General features: G+C 48.4%; 1 protein-coding gene across 1 annotated transcript in view; it reads right to left on the bottom strand.

Moving 5' to 3' along the window:
• Positions 1–14,034, bottom strand: part of LOC112119564 (hydrocephalus-inducing protein homolog) — a 360,821-nt gene that overhangs the window by 53,598 nt on the left and 293,189 nt on the right. Inside the window, 10 exon segments of the mRNA XM_029912025.1 lie at positions 1,088–1,196; positions 2,495–2,684; positions 2,783–2,934; positions 6,009–6,244; positions 8,046–8,250; positions 8,932–9,052; positions 9,427–9,665; positions 11,547–11,715; positions 13,093–13,192; positions 13,825–13,924. Coding sequence (XP_029767885.1) covers positions 1,088–1,196; positions 2,495–2,684; positions 2,783–2,934; positions 6,009–6,244; positions 8,046–8,250; positions 8,932–9,052; positions 9,427–9,665; positions 11,547–11,715; positions 13,093–13,192; positions 13,825–13,924 — 1,621 coding nt within the window.

Here is a 14,034-nt window from a genome sequence, read left to right on the forward strand (position 1 = left end):
TTATTGGTCCTTTGGGTCAGGTGTCAGCCAGGTTACCTGAGCTTTTACAGGTAAAAGGATTTTGGTGCCTCTGGCCAGGAGGGATTTTATAGTACTGTATACAGGAAGGTTCATAGTCATGACACAGAAGGAAACATTCCTAAGAGGTTTGAAGAGGAAAACCAGCTAAAGCATGGCTGTCTCCAAACCCTTGTTCTCCTGGAGGATGGCTGAGTTCCACCGGGAGGAGGTCTCATGACAGACTCGCTCCATACTGCAGGCTCTATGAGTATGTCTTTGCTGCAGAGGTAACTTGGGCTCTTACTGAGGCTACGTCTTCACTACGGGGGGGGTTGATTTAAGATACGCAAATACAGCTACGCGAATAGCGTAGCTGAATTCGACGTATCGCAGCTGACTTACCCCGCTGTGAGGACGGCGGCAAAATCGACCTCCGCAGCTTCCCGTCGACGGCTCTTACTCCCACCTTCGCTGGTGGAGTAAGAGCGTCGATTCGGGGATCGATTGTCGCGTCCTGATGGGACGCGATAAATCGATCCCCGAGAGGTCGATTTCTACCCGCCGATTCAGGCGGGTAGTGTAGACCTAGCGATGCTGGTTCCAACCTGACTCCCATCCACACACAAAACCCTCCTCACTCCATCCAGTGTGATGGTGCTTTCAAACAGGGCTAGCTGGTCTGTCCATGGTTATCGGCTACAGGTGAGGCACGGCTTTCTCTCAGGCTGGTAACCCACCCACTTTGCAGCAAGTACTCAGGCTAAACCATTTGAGTACTGGTAATCCTCAAATGCCTTCCCACAATTCCCCCGTGTGCCCAGAAGGACAAATTCTCCCACAATTCACTGGGAAGGAATCACAGAGCAGCTCAACGCACTGCGGCACAAAGATCCATGGGAAGTGCCCCAGAAGTCCCGGTGTCTGCAGCACCAGTGAGGACCCAGTAACTCAGGCAGCACTTTCTGGCCTGGCTGCTCACTCCTGGTCTAGTCTAGTCTTGGGGCTCAGACCCCGGTGCCAATCACCTGAAGACATCCCCTACAAGACTGCTGGAATTCTTCACTCCTGCCAGACTCATTGCATTTACCTTCTCTGCCCGATTCATCCCCCTCACTCTGAGCCACATAGAGGCAGTGAGTGGTAGGCCTGGGTTTCAGTGAGAAAACTCCATAATCATCCAACAGGTCAACCATCACCTGGAGAAAGAAAAACACAAAGCATGGGAACACGGGCTAGGATATGGGGCAGCAAGTGGAGTCGTCGAATGTTACCGATGTTCCAGAGAACCGAACACTCATTGGTTTCACTGTTAGAATGTAACCACACAGAACAGACTATATTCCTCTGAAACTGAACAGACTATCATTAGAATTCATCTGAATACAACAGAACGCGATTAGAAGGTAATCAAATAGAACAGATTGTAATGAGAAAGTATTAAAAGGTAACTATAGAATAGAATTAAAATAGAATTCATTTTAATACTTTCTCATTACAATCAAGTAGAATAGCATGTAATTATAGTGTAATAGCATGGAATTAAATAGAATAGAATGTAACTGAGTAGAATGGAATTAGAACATAATAGAAGGTAATTAGAAGGTAATCAAATAGAATAGAATGTAATTAGACAGTATTAAAATGTAATCATGTAGAGCAGAATGGAATTAGAATGTAACAGACACATTCTCATAATTAGAACCAAACTGTGAAGAGGAAAACAACAGTTTTCTTCTGATATTGTTAAGTAAGAATGACAAATTGGTCAGAAAATCACACGCCCCCAGGGGCAAGTAAGTGAAAGTCAGTCATTTGCTCTCTTGGCTGACTGACACCCATTTCAGTTAGGGTATGTCTACACTGGAAACTTCAAAGTGCTGCCGCGGGAACGCTCCCGTTGCAGTGCTTTGAGGTGCGAGTGTGGTTGCGCGCGAGCGCTGGGAGAGAGCTTGCCTGGTAATCCACCTCCACGAGGGGATTAGCTCCGAGCGCTGGGCTCGGGGCCTGTCTGCACTAGCGCTTTAAAGCGTTCAGAGTTGCTGCGCTCAGGGGGGTGATTTTTCATATCCCCGAGTCAGCAAGTTAGAGCACTATAAAATATAAGTGTAGACAAGCCCTTAGTGGTTTATTAAGGCACAGAAAGGAGAAGACAGTGAAGAAGTTATTGGAAAGGAGACAAAGATGACCAATCAAAAGCCTTCCCCTTTGGAATTGTCCTATAGAATCTGATAGCAAATAGGAGCTTTTCTATTGGTCTCCAGAAGCATCCTATGGAGTTTAATAGAGAATTATATCCTTACTATGGAATTCTATAGGATGGTTCAAAACACATGCAGAAGGGATCCCATTCTCTATTCAATTCCATGGAGTTTTAATGTGCTTTCTAGACATCTCTACTGGCTTCATTTGTATTAAGTTCTATAAGGCTTGTCCATAACAGGAGGAGAGTTTGCTTCAGTGCCATCTTTTAAGCTTTTGCCTAGCAAGTTATTACCTGGACGGGTATCATGCCACTGTTCTTAAGGACAAAAGGGAGTTTCTCCGATCGCTCTAGCAAGAGCCTCTTGAAGAGGAGCAGTGGGTTCCCTCTTTTGTTGCGGAGGACAGGGCGCAAGATGGTCACTCGGGGGAAGTTCCCGTCCCCGGTGATATCAAATGTTAAATTTCGTGATTTGGCAACCAAGCTGCAGGGAGTAGGAAAAAATCATTGTTCCAGGCACATGCTTACTATGTACACAGAGAACAGGAAAGCCCACCCCCAGGAAGCAGTGGGTTAATTTACCTTGGCAGTCCATCAATGAAAGCCTCAAAAACGCACTGGTAGCTCTGCATCGTCTGTGGGGTGAAAGTCACGGTAGCAAAGGCATGGGAGCGGCTGGGGACGCACATCCGAATGGGATCCACCTCGAAGATGTCGTTAATGCGGGCAGCAGCCTTAGGGAAACCCAGACAGCAGGGGTGGTTGTGAAATACCCCTCCCATAGCCATAGTCAGTGGAATTCACACACACAAAACACACACAGTGTAAGAGCCACATGGGCAAGACTCTTCCTTCAGCTGTCAGGAGGTTGTCCACTCCTGTCACAGGAAGGGATGTCAAACAGCATGTTTCTTGACTTAACAAATGTGCTGTCAGGATCAGAAAAACCACATCCTGTTCCAAGTGGTGGGAAATAGTGGGGTATTTGAGACAACAGTGTGTGATAACTGAAGGCAAGGGCCCACCACTGCAGCATAGCAGATAGCTGTTTGTATGGCTGTATTAGTCCCTCAGTTAACTCCACACTTCAGTGCCCAGATTATTTATTGCTCATCATAGAATCATAGAATATCAGGGTTGGAAGGGACCTCAGGAGGTCATCTAGTCCAACCCCCTGCTCAAAGCAGGACCAATTCCCAACTAAATCATCCCAGCCAGGGCTTTGTCAAGCCGGGCCTTAAAAACCTCCAAGGAAGGAGATTCCACCACCTCCCTAGGTAAAGCATTCCAGTGCTTCACCACCCTCCTAGTGAAATAGTGTTTCCTAATATCCAACCTAGACCTTCCCCACTGCAACTTGAGACCATTGCTCCTTGTTCTGTCATCTGCCACTACTGAGAACAGCCGAGCTCCATCCTCTTTGGAACGCCCCCCCCCCCCTCAGGTAGTTGAAAGCAGCTATCAAATCCCCCCTCATTCTTCTCTTCTGGAGACTAAACAATCCCAGTTCCCTCAGCCTCTCCTCATAAGTCATGTGCTCCAGACCCCTAATCATTTTTGTTGCCCTCTGCTGGACTCTTTCCAATATTTCCACATCCTTCTTGTAGTGTGGGGCCCAAAACTGGACACAGTACTCCAGATGAGGCCTCACCAATGTCGCATAAAGGGGAACGATCACGTCCCTCGATCTGCTGGCAATGCCCCTACTTATACAGCCCAAAATGCCATTAGCCTTCTTGGCAACAAGAGCACACTGTTGACTCATATCCAGCTTCTCGTCCACTGTGATCCCTAGGTCCTTTTCTGCAGAACTGCTTCCTAGCCATTCGGTCCCTAGTCTGTAGCAGTGCATAGGATTCTTCCGTCCTAAGTGCAGGACTCTGCACTTGTCCTTGTTGAACCTCATCAGGTTTCTTTTGGCCCAATCCTCCAATTTGTCTAGGTCCCTCTGTATCTGATCCCTACCCTCCAGCATATCTACCACGCCTCCCAGTTTAGTGTCATCTGTAAACTTGCTGAGAGTGCAGTCCATGCCATCCTCCAGATCATTAATAAAGATATTAAACAAAACCGGCCCCAGGACCGACCCTTGGGGCACTCCGCTTGAAACCGGCTGCCAACTAGACATGGAGCCATTGATCGCTACCTGTTGAGCCCGACGATCTAGCCAGCTTTCTATCCACCTTACAGTCCATTCATCCAGCCCATACTTCTTTAACTTGGCGGCAAGAATACTGTGGGAGACCGTATCAAAAGCTTTGCTAAAGTCAAGGAATAACACATCCACTGCTTTCCCCTCATCCACAGAGCCAGTTATCTCCTCATAGAAGGCAATTAGGTTAGTCAGGCACGACTTCCCCTTGGTGAATCCATGCTGACTGTTCCTGATCACTTTCCTCTCCTCTAAGTGTTTCATAATTGATTCCTTGAGGACCTGCTCCATGATTTTTCCAGGGACTGCCCCTTTGTGTCTATCATGAATCTCACTAACTACCAGACTAAAGGAGAGAGAGTCATCCAGCTGAAGAAGAGGAAAAGAGATCAAAAGGTGCTGAAAACAACCCAGACTGGCTTTATGCCGGGGCAGACCAACACATCAGTGCCATTCCTCGGGGTATAATTTTGTCAAGGGTCAGGATCGATTTAAGGAAGGGGCTTCTCAGTGTGGGATGCTGGCAAGTCTGGCAGTGGAAAGGGGGGATAATTAGGGTTTCTTATCACAAAACCGTTTGCTAGGTTCTTCTGACTGGCTGCTGTGAGGAATGGGGTCTCTGTCACCCCATGGGAGAGAGGGGACATTTGTAGGAGCTGGATTTTATAATGTACTATGAGAATTAATGTATGATTTGATTTCATCCGGTCAGCCACCCTTTTTGAATAGCAGAAAGGAATGACAGACCAGAACAATCCTTATGAGTGATTATGGTCACCCTTTTGTTTTAGGATAAGTTATAATGTCTACTATGGTTTCCTATATGTATTACAATATAGGCACTCTAGTTAAATATACATTTCTTTGTTTTAAGGTTTTAGTAAGTAAGAGACAGGATTCTCTATTGTCTCTATGTTAAGTAGATTAGAGGAACATTGAAGGCCTGGGTCCCAATGTAAATTGTCTTGGTTATTGATTGTAAAACTTAGCAGGGTTTAATTTGAAATGCCTTTTTGCTCGATATAAAATACTACTGTTTGTATTCTCAATCTGTTTGTGTGAATGAGGAATGTATGCATCAGGAAAAGATAAGTCAAGGAACAAGGAGTGAAGAGACTTAAAGGACATCAAAGAATCATCAATGCACATCCATAATGAAGGGCAGACTGGCGACCCTGAGGTGAAGGCTGGCACCCCTAAGGACAATTGATTAAATCAGAACAACGGAACAAAGGACAGGATGACCCTCTAAATGCTGTGTATTTACCTTCCTCTATAAAGATCCCGTGTGCTTTGTAAGAGCAAAACACATTTCTCTCTAGGACTCCTTAGGGATTGCTTTCTTCGAGGTGGTTACTAATCAGATCCATATCTTATCAGATCCCATGTGATCAGTGCTCAGCTTCCCGTACCTCATTCCAGGCACCGCCAGCAATGAGCTGATCAGAGCTTCACTGTGGATCTGGCAGCAGGATCAGCATGGGCAGCAGTCTAACACTGCTGGGCAGGGGTGGGAGTGACATTCTATTACCCTGCACTGCTCCAGACCAGGCAAGGCTGAGACACACATCTCAGAAACCCTGCATGAAACTCCAACTTGCTTGTGGGGCCTCCAGTGGATGGTCCCACACCCGACCCTTCAGCTCTTATTCTGACCTTGCTGGAGACAGGCTTGACCGCGAGGACTACGTCACAAGGAATTCTGCCCACATTGGCGATCTTGAACCGAGCTGTTGCCTGGTGCCCAACCAGGACGTTACTGAAGATGAACTTGTTCTCATCTGATACAAACACTCCTCCGCCTTCCACTGCCTGCAGGATCTGGTAAAGGTTGATGTTGCTGCAGATCCGATGTTCCTCAAAAATGGACCCGATGTCATCGACCACAAAGGCTGAGGGAAGAGAGACATGACAGCAGAGACAGTGTGTTCTCCTCTGGCTGAGAAACACAGGCCTAGTTTGTCTTGGGAGCAACGCTACTGACTTCAGTGGCATTAATGCAGGATGAGCTTGACTCCAGAATCCTGTTTGCACAAGTCAGGGCAATGGCACACCCCTGAGTGAGTTGTCAGCAATTTGTATTGAACCTCAGACCTCTGGATCTTAAGGCATGTGCCTCTATCACCTGCATTTGTCTACCCCGCAGCCACTCAGTGTGGCACTCTGTCCCACATTAGTGGTGGCTGGGCCACTCTGAGAGGGGTCGATGAGCCCACTACAGTCTGAGCCAACATTTATTTCCAGCAATAGCAGCTCAGACTTTCAGAACCAGAGAGCCCAGGTTCAATTCCCACTGCCAATAACCCCCCCAGGGGTGTGGGGTTACACCAGTGGCAAAGTTCACAAAGCCCAGCTCTCCAGGCTGTATTCCTGTATGGAAGGGCCTTCACCGGGGACAAAACTATCAGGAGGAGAGAACATTCGTTGTACACAAAAACGGTAACTGACATCACAGGAACATTTCTGTGCTTTCCCTGCTGTCATGGCTCTCTGGGCAACCTGGCACTGCACTGCCCCCTAAACAGGCCTGATCTGGCCCTTGAGGTTAGCATGATGCATTCTTCCACTGACCCCAGGGTAGAACTGCTCCCTAACGCCCTGGCCCGATTTACAGCGGGTCAGACCCTGAAGCCCTTATCCGTTCCTTTGACTTGGACACATTTTGCTCGAGTGAGGATGGAGCACAGCTGAAGCACACACTTCAGGGTTTGGCCCAGAATCTATTCCTCAGGCCAACTCTTTTCTCATGATCCCTCATGGCAAAAAAGCAACAGCGACTGAGGAATGGCAAAGCAGATATGCTGCAGGCCTCTCTGTCAGCCTATCCAGCCCTTCCAGACGCCAGCCTCTCTCGGGAAGGAAGGGGATAGAAGGCCCAATCCAAAGCCCCCGGAATTCAGTGAGAGACTTTCCACTGACTTCAGCTGGGCTTGGATCAGGCCCAGAAGGAGCTGGGCAAGCCCGTGCTGAGAAACGCTATCTACTCAGCTCCTGCTGGAGCTCTGCATTGGTGACTGTTGCGACACCAGGCTTTGAAAGGGTGACCCAAGCTGGGGGCAGTGCAGAGGAGGAGGCTGCAAGATTTGCCCTGTGGAGTTTGGGAGAGTAGGAATGTCCAGTCTAGAGAAAGGGAGGCCAACCAGCTGTGGACGAGACCAAAGGGGAACGGAGAATGATCGTTCTCTCTCGTCAGCCAGGACTGAGCCAGAAGCAAGCAGGGGAAAACACAGTGAAACATTAGGAAATACCCGATACCTCTGTGACAGCTAAATAACTGTACAGGCTGTCAGGGGTCACTGGCCCTTCCCCTTACTGACCTGGTGGATCAGATCGCTGGTTCGTCAGCTTCTGCCTCCTACCTCCAGCAGTTGCCAGCTGATGCCTCAAAAGAAAACAGTCCTCCCTGCTCCATACAGCACACCTAGGCTGGACACCAGCGAGGGGGAATGCCTTCCTGAGCCTGCCTGCAGTGGTCAGTATACACTCTGAAGCATGAGAGTTGGTTACCTGCTATCCCATAATGTGCTGCCAAATCCAGCAAGGAATGGAGGCAGGCAGTGGAGATTTTCAAGATGAGCCATCTTCTCTCTCAAGGGGGTGTCAGGGATAATGCCACCCCGCTCCATATGCTCCTTGGGGAAGAGGGAGTGGACGCAGTGATTCAGCCAGTGGCTGTACAGAACATGTCTATACCTGGTAGGCATGACTCAGCAATCAAGGTGTATGGGATGCCTCCCGGATTATCGTCAGGGTCCCTGTCGGTGATGTCAATGGCCAGGTATTCCTCACACTTTCCCACTGGCTCTGCTAAACAATCAACTGTGATGATCTGTTGGCCTCCTGCAGGGATGGATCCAAATCCAGGATACACTGTGAACATGCCTAGAGTGAAGCGAGCCTGCAAAAGAATCCAGGGAAAGCCTGCCTCAGATATCCTGCCAGTTAACAGTCCCAGGAGAGGAGCATTCCACTCCCTTCATTTCTCCCTGCTTCCCTACAGCCAGTCATGACCACTGCACATTCCCTGGGGCCGCTAGGACATGGAACGAACTCTCAGTACTCCAACAGCCTCCTAAAGAGGATGCACAAAGCATTGGGCTGTCAGTTTAATGGTCATGTCATGTGCACACAGCCAAGTTCAGGAACCTGCGGCAGGGGAAGCACCAGAAACCTTCTGGTCAGCGTAAGAGTGATGTTGCCAAACTGTAGAAGAAGCAGCATCTGATCCTCCCTGGTCAAAGGAAGGGGGATTGGGAAGTAAAGGGAGGGGAAAACAGCAAGGATCCTGATTTCTGGTGGGGAGCAAAACAAAAAGGAGAAATATCTTCCTGGAAAAGTAGGAGGGAGGAAGGAGAGTAGAAAGGTTGGGGGAGAGAAAGGGGAAAGCACGTGAGAAAGAAAATCACCCAGAGTAAGAACATCAGCTCTGGAGCAGACATACCGTGAATGACAACAGCACATGCTCTGATCTAGCTGCCCAGGCAGGGTCACCCCTGGGGGAGCGGAAGAACTCAGACTGGAGAAGGGCCCTAGCAGACACTGCAGCGGATGTGAGGAGCGGGTTGGAACATGCACCCACCTGCGCAACAAGGTTGATGTCCTTCTGAAGAGATTCCGTGCGCTTGCTTTGTTTGCCAATAGGAGGGATTTTGCTTAAGGTCTCGCTGTCACGGGAACGGGAGTGCTTGATGTGAGATGGTCTGGAAGGAACAGCAGAAATACATCATGCTGGGGTCTCCACTGTGTCCAATCCCGTCCTGGGTTTGACTGTCCCAGGGCTGGGCTTGCCCTAGGAAGGGGCACACCCATTCTGAGCAAGTGCCAAATTGAATACACACACGAGCATGCCTGACTGAAGGCCATTAACAACAACACTGGTCACGTATGCAATCTCTCATCCATAAATCCCAGCACTTTACAAAGAAGGGCACTAATAAGCCCTATCTCTTCTATAGCACTTGTCATCAGCAGAGCTCAAAGTGCTTTACAATGGAGGTCAGTGTCATCACCCCCATTTTATAGATGGGGAAACTGAGGCACAGAGTCGTCAGCATTCGCTGGTGCTTTCTCTTACCCCTTTTTTGGTAGGATGGGCAGATCTCGTATTAGCTTGCCGATGAAGTATTTGAAATCAAGAGCACCTTTGTTCTCCAGAGTGAAGCTGCAGGTCTTCCGGGTGCTGTTCATCATGGAGCCAAAGTTGACGAGCGAGGCTGGGGAAATGCTGTACTTGGTGAACAAAGAATTCACTGACACTTTCACTGGAATGCTGGCAATGGTCTCGCCTCCTTCACAGACATTGGGCTCAATCACCTGGGCAGAGGAGGGTGGATTGACAAGTGGAGTTTAGAGGACTCTGCTGGTCTGTCTCATAAATCCACAGAGTTGCTGCCTACAGCCCGGGAGCCATGGCACACTTAGCCAAGCACTCCCCCCCGCTTGTGTCAGTTCCCTGGTGACTTGAAGGCCTTTGTCGTTCCTAAGATTACCCTTGCAAAGACTTGGCAGAAGTCCCTAGGAGCTTTCATGGATTCACAGATTCCAAGGCCAGAAGGGACCACGGGGATCACGTTGCCTGACCTCCTGTGTAGCACAGGCCAGAGAACTTCCCCCCAATAATCCTAGAGCAGAGCTTTGAGAAGAACAGCCAGGCTTGATTTAACGATCGTCAGGATAGAGAATTCACCACGAGCCTTGGTAAATTGTTCCAATGGTTAATTACCCTCCCTGTTAAAAATGTACGCCTTATTTCCAGTCTGAATTTGTCTAGCTTCAACTTCCAGCCACTGGATCATGTTAGACCTTTTGTCTGCAGAGCCCATTATCAAACATTTGTTCCCTGTGTAGATACTTATGTTCTGTGATCACGTCACCCTCAACCTTCTCTTTGTTAAACTAAATCGATTGAGCTCTTTTAGTCTATCGCTATAAGGCAGCTTTTCTAATGCTTTAAGCATTCTCATGGCTCTTCTCTGAATCCTCTCTAATTTACCAACATCCTTCTTGAGTTGTGGGCACCAGAACTGGACACAGGATTCCAGCAGTGGTCGCACCAATGCCAAATACAGAGGTAAAATAACCTCTCTAATCCAATTTGAGATTCCTCTGTTCATGCATCCCAGGATCGCATTAGCTCTTTTGGGCAGACCGTTACACTGGGAGCTCACGTTCAGCTGATTATACCCACCATCCCCAAATCTTTTTCAGGGTCGCGGCTTTCCAGGGTAGAACCCCCCATCCTATAAACATGACCTACATTCTTTGTTCCTAAATGAATACATTTAGCTCTATTAAAATTCTATTTTTCCTTGCACCCAGCCTACCAAGCAATCTAGATCACTTTTGAATCAGTGACCTGACCTCTTCATTATTTTCCACTTTTTTCCACCCAGTTTTTGTGTCATCTGCAAACTTCATCAGTGATGATTTTATGTTTTCTTCCAGGTCAGTGATAAAATGTTAAATAGCACAGAGCCAAGAACTGATCACTGCAGGGCCCCACTGCAAGCATATCCACTTGATGATGATTCTCCATTTGCAATTACATTTTGAGACCTATAACCTAGCCAGTCTGAATCCACTGATCGTATGCTAGGTTCATTTTATATCATTCTAGTTTCCCCACCGCCAACACTCTTGCACTATTTCCCACTGGAGAACGCTTGAAGTGGAGTCCCTGGGTGTGAACTTTCATACAGTCAGCCATCCTGAACCATCCTTCTTACCGAAACCTATGATGGAGCAGCTGCGAATGCTTCTCTACTCCAGTCACTGGGTCAGTACTATTCCTTGCAGTGACTCCTGCTGAAAGGGGCTTAGAGTGAAATCTTCTATGCTCCTGCATTATTCTTCTTATAGGGACTTCTTGGCTAGGAAAGGCTAAACCTGGAGCAGCCTTGAGCTTTAAGGTCAGGCTCCTTAATTCCAATCCTAGGAGAAGCTAGGCCTGGAGAGGCCAGGACTGCTGGCTCTTTAAATACCTATTCCAAAGCTAGAGGTGGATGCTCATCCCTGTTTCGGGAACATCATGAAAGGCTTTGACAAATACCTGGATGGTAGCACTGGATCCCTCAGTTAACCAGTGCATCCCCACTTGTGTGTGACAAGGAATAGACACAGCACACAGGGCGCCATCAGCTGGCTGTCAGAGCCATCCCAGCTTGGCCTGTGCCAAGGTCTTTACAGACATCTCACCTGGCAGTACAGGATAGGCTTATCTTCAATTTTCATTTCCTTCTTGGAGCGAAAGGTGATCTGGATCTGAGCGGGGCGGTCAACAGCGGCTAAAGTCCCCTTCTGGGGCTGGATGTTGAAGACAGAGTTCAAATGTGGCATGTTGGCTTCAGGGCATTCTAGAGTGAAGCTGAAGGATGGAGACAAAACAAAGACTCTTTGTGAATTGGCCTGTTCGGTTAAGGACACTAGAGCCCGTTGCATAGCCAGGAACCCAGTTAAGAGCCTCTGCACAAAACACTTAGGAATGTGAAAAGGGCCATTAAGATCTCACTCAGCTTTGTTCAAGAGATTCCAGATGGAAATTAAAACTGTGGACTTTAGCTTGATTTACTTCCAAGGCCAGATTTTCAAAGGGTCTGAGTTTTCTGTATGCACCTGTCTGTGCATGTAATCTGCATTTTCATGCCTAACTTCCTCGTTTGTAGGATGCAGAATGTGCCTATGCTTTGCAAAATAGAAGTTCTTAAAAAAAAACACCACCTGACACCTTGTGATGGGGTGTACCAGACCCTCTGAGGCCCCCTGCTGGAGGCCTCATGGCCCTGACACATCCCGCCCCAAAAAGGGCAGTGGAGAGAGTTCTCCAAGCTGCCTAGAGTGGCTAGGGTGATCAGATGTCCCGATTTTATAGGGACAGTCCCGATATTTGGGGCTTTGTCTTATATAGGTGCCAATTACCCCCCACCCCGTCCCGATTTCTCACCCTTGCTATCTAGTCACGCTAAGAGTGGCCGTGTGGGGCACAGCCAATCAGGGCCCAGCAGCCTAGTATAAGAAGAGCTGCCGGCCAGAGGGAGTTCAGTTCCTTGCTGGAGCTGTCGGAGCGTGGATGTGGTGTGGCCGGCTGACGGAGCTGCAGAACCCCAGACAGGGGAGCGCTGCCAGAATCCGGGGCGAGCAAGGAGGAGCCCTGAACTGGTTGCTGGGACTCCATTAGGACAAGGCCCTGAGGTAAGGGTGAAGGCACTGTGGGGAAAAGGCCCAGGGAATTAGAGCAGCGGTGTGACATAGTTAAAGGGACACAGCAGATGGCTGCGATCTATAGGGTCCCTGGGCTGGGACCCGGAGTAGTGGGTGGGCCCAAGCCCCCCCCACCCCTCAATAGCCACTGGGGGAAGTGGCCTGGCCATTGAGGCACCCCAGAGGGGGAACTGAACTGTAGTGCCCAGCGGGAGAGCTGCAGCCAGAAGGCCCGAGAGAGTGAGTGCAGGCACATGCACTCAGCCATAGGGGCGCTCACCATTGAAATCTGTACAGCCATGCCCACTGGAGAATGATTTACATTTTGTTGTGTTTCTTCTTCAGTTGTCACGCTGTGTAACATACAGTTGTTGGTGTGTTGAATATTTGAAAATGGTGACCTCTGAGCTTTGCTACTTACCCTGATTGTGATCTAGTCATTCCAGGAAGAGGTTATATCAAGGGGAATAACGGAACGAAAGACTGGACTGATGGGGACATCAAATGCTTATACATCACACCGCTGAAATAGTTACTCGTTTACCTGTATCCAATCTCATATTTTCCTTTGTTCTTCAGGGACACCATTTGCCTAGCTTCATCCAATACTCTAATGACCCCAAAATCCAAACCACCATCTGTACCTGAAGAGAAAGCCACAAGTGGGAGGAGAGATGGTGATGAATACTCAGGTCTTGCATGAAACACCCCTGCAAATCACAAGATTTGAATCTCCAGAAAGTCAAAGTCCTCCAGAGAAAGTCTTCTCAACATTACCCCGGGATGCTTCACTGCCCTTTTTGTTCTGTGGAGAAGAACTGCATGGCTTAGTGCTAAACATCGTTGTTTTCATTTCCTTGCAGTGCTACATGCCTAAAAGTATATGTCCTCTCAGTCTGTGAGCAGTGCAGACGTGCCACTTGCTGGCTTAGATAGCCTACATGTCAGAAAGCTGGAAATGGTTTTGTACGGGCTTATTGTGATGGTTTCCAACTCAACAAATAAAATAAATTGCATACAAAAGCTACTTTAACAGAAGGTTATGGTGAAGTCAAGCACTCAGAAGTTAGGAAATGCCAGTATTAAGGTGACCTTAATTCACCCCCTTGGTGTGTATATATCATGCTACAGTCTATAACGACATGGTCACTGACTATTTGTTCTACTGGACGCTGGCCTCATACAGTTATACATCTGGACCCTGTGCCTAATGAGGGCAACCTTAATTCTTACTGATCCGGCCAGGCCATCCTGAGTGTGGGGGACAAAGACTGACCTCTGGGGAAGCTGATGTCCAGAGCAACGTCATAGGACTCGGCAAGGATTTGGATGTTTTCGTACTGAACAATCCCCAGGATGTTTTCCATGTCTGAAACCTTAGGCAACAAGAAACAGCCGTCACTCAGCGCACCTCTGACCTCTGCTGATGAACATAACATGAGTTCTTCATCCTGCCAATGACACCCACCTCCTCCTTTGCCATCAG

Source organism: Terrapene carolina, unplaced genomic scaffold, assembly GCF_002925995.2.
Source record: "Terrapene carolina triunguis isolate 2854851 unplaced genomic scaffold, T_m_triunguis-2.0 Scaffold165, whole genome shotgun sequence".
In the NCBI taxonomy this organism is placed as follows: domain Eukaryota; kingdom Metazoa; phylum Chordata; order Testudines; family Emydidae; genus Terrapene; species Terrapene triunguis.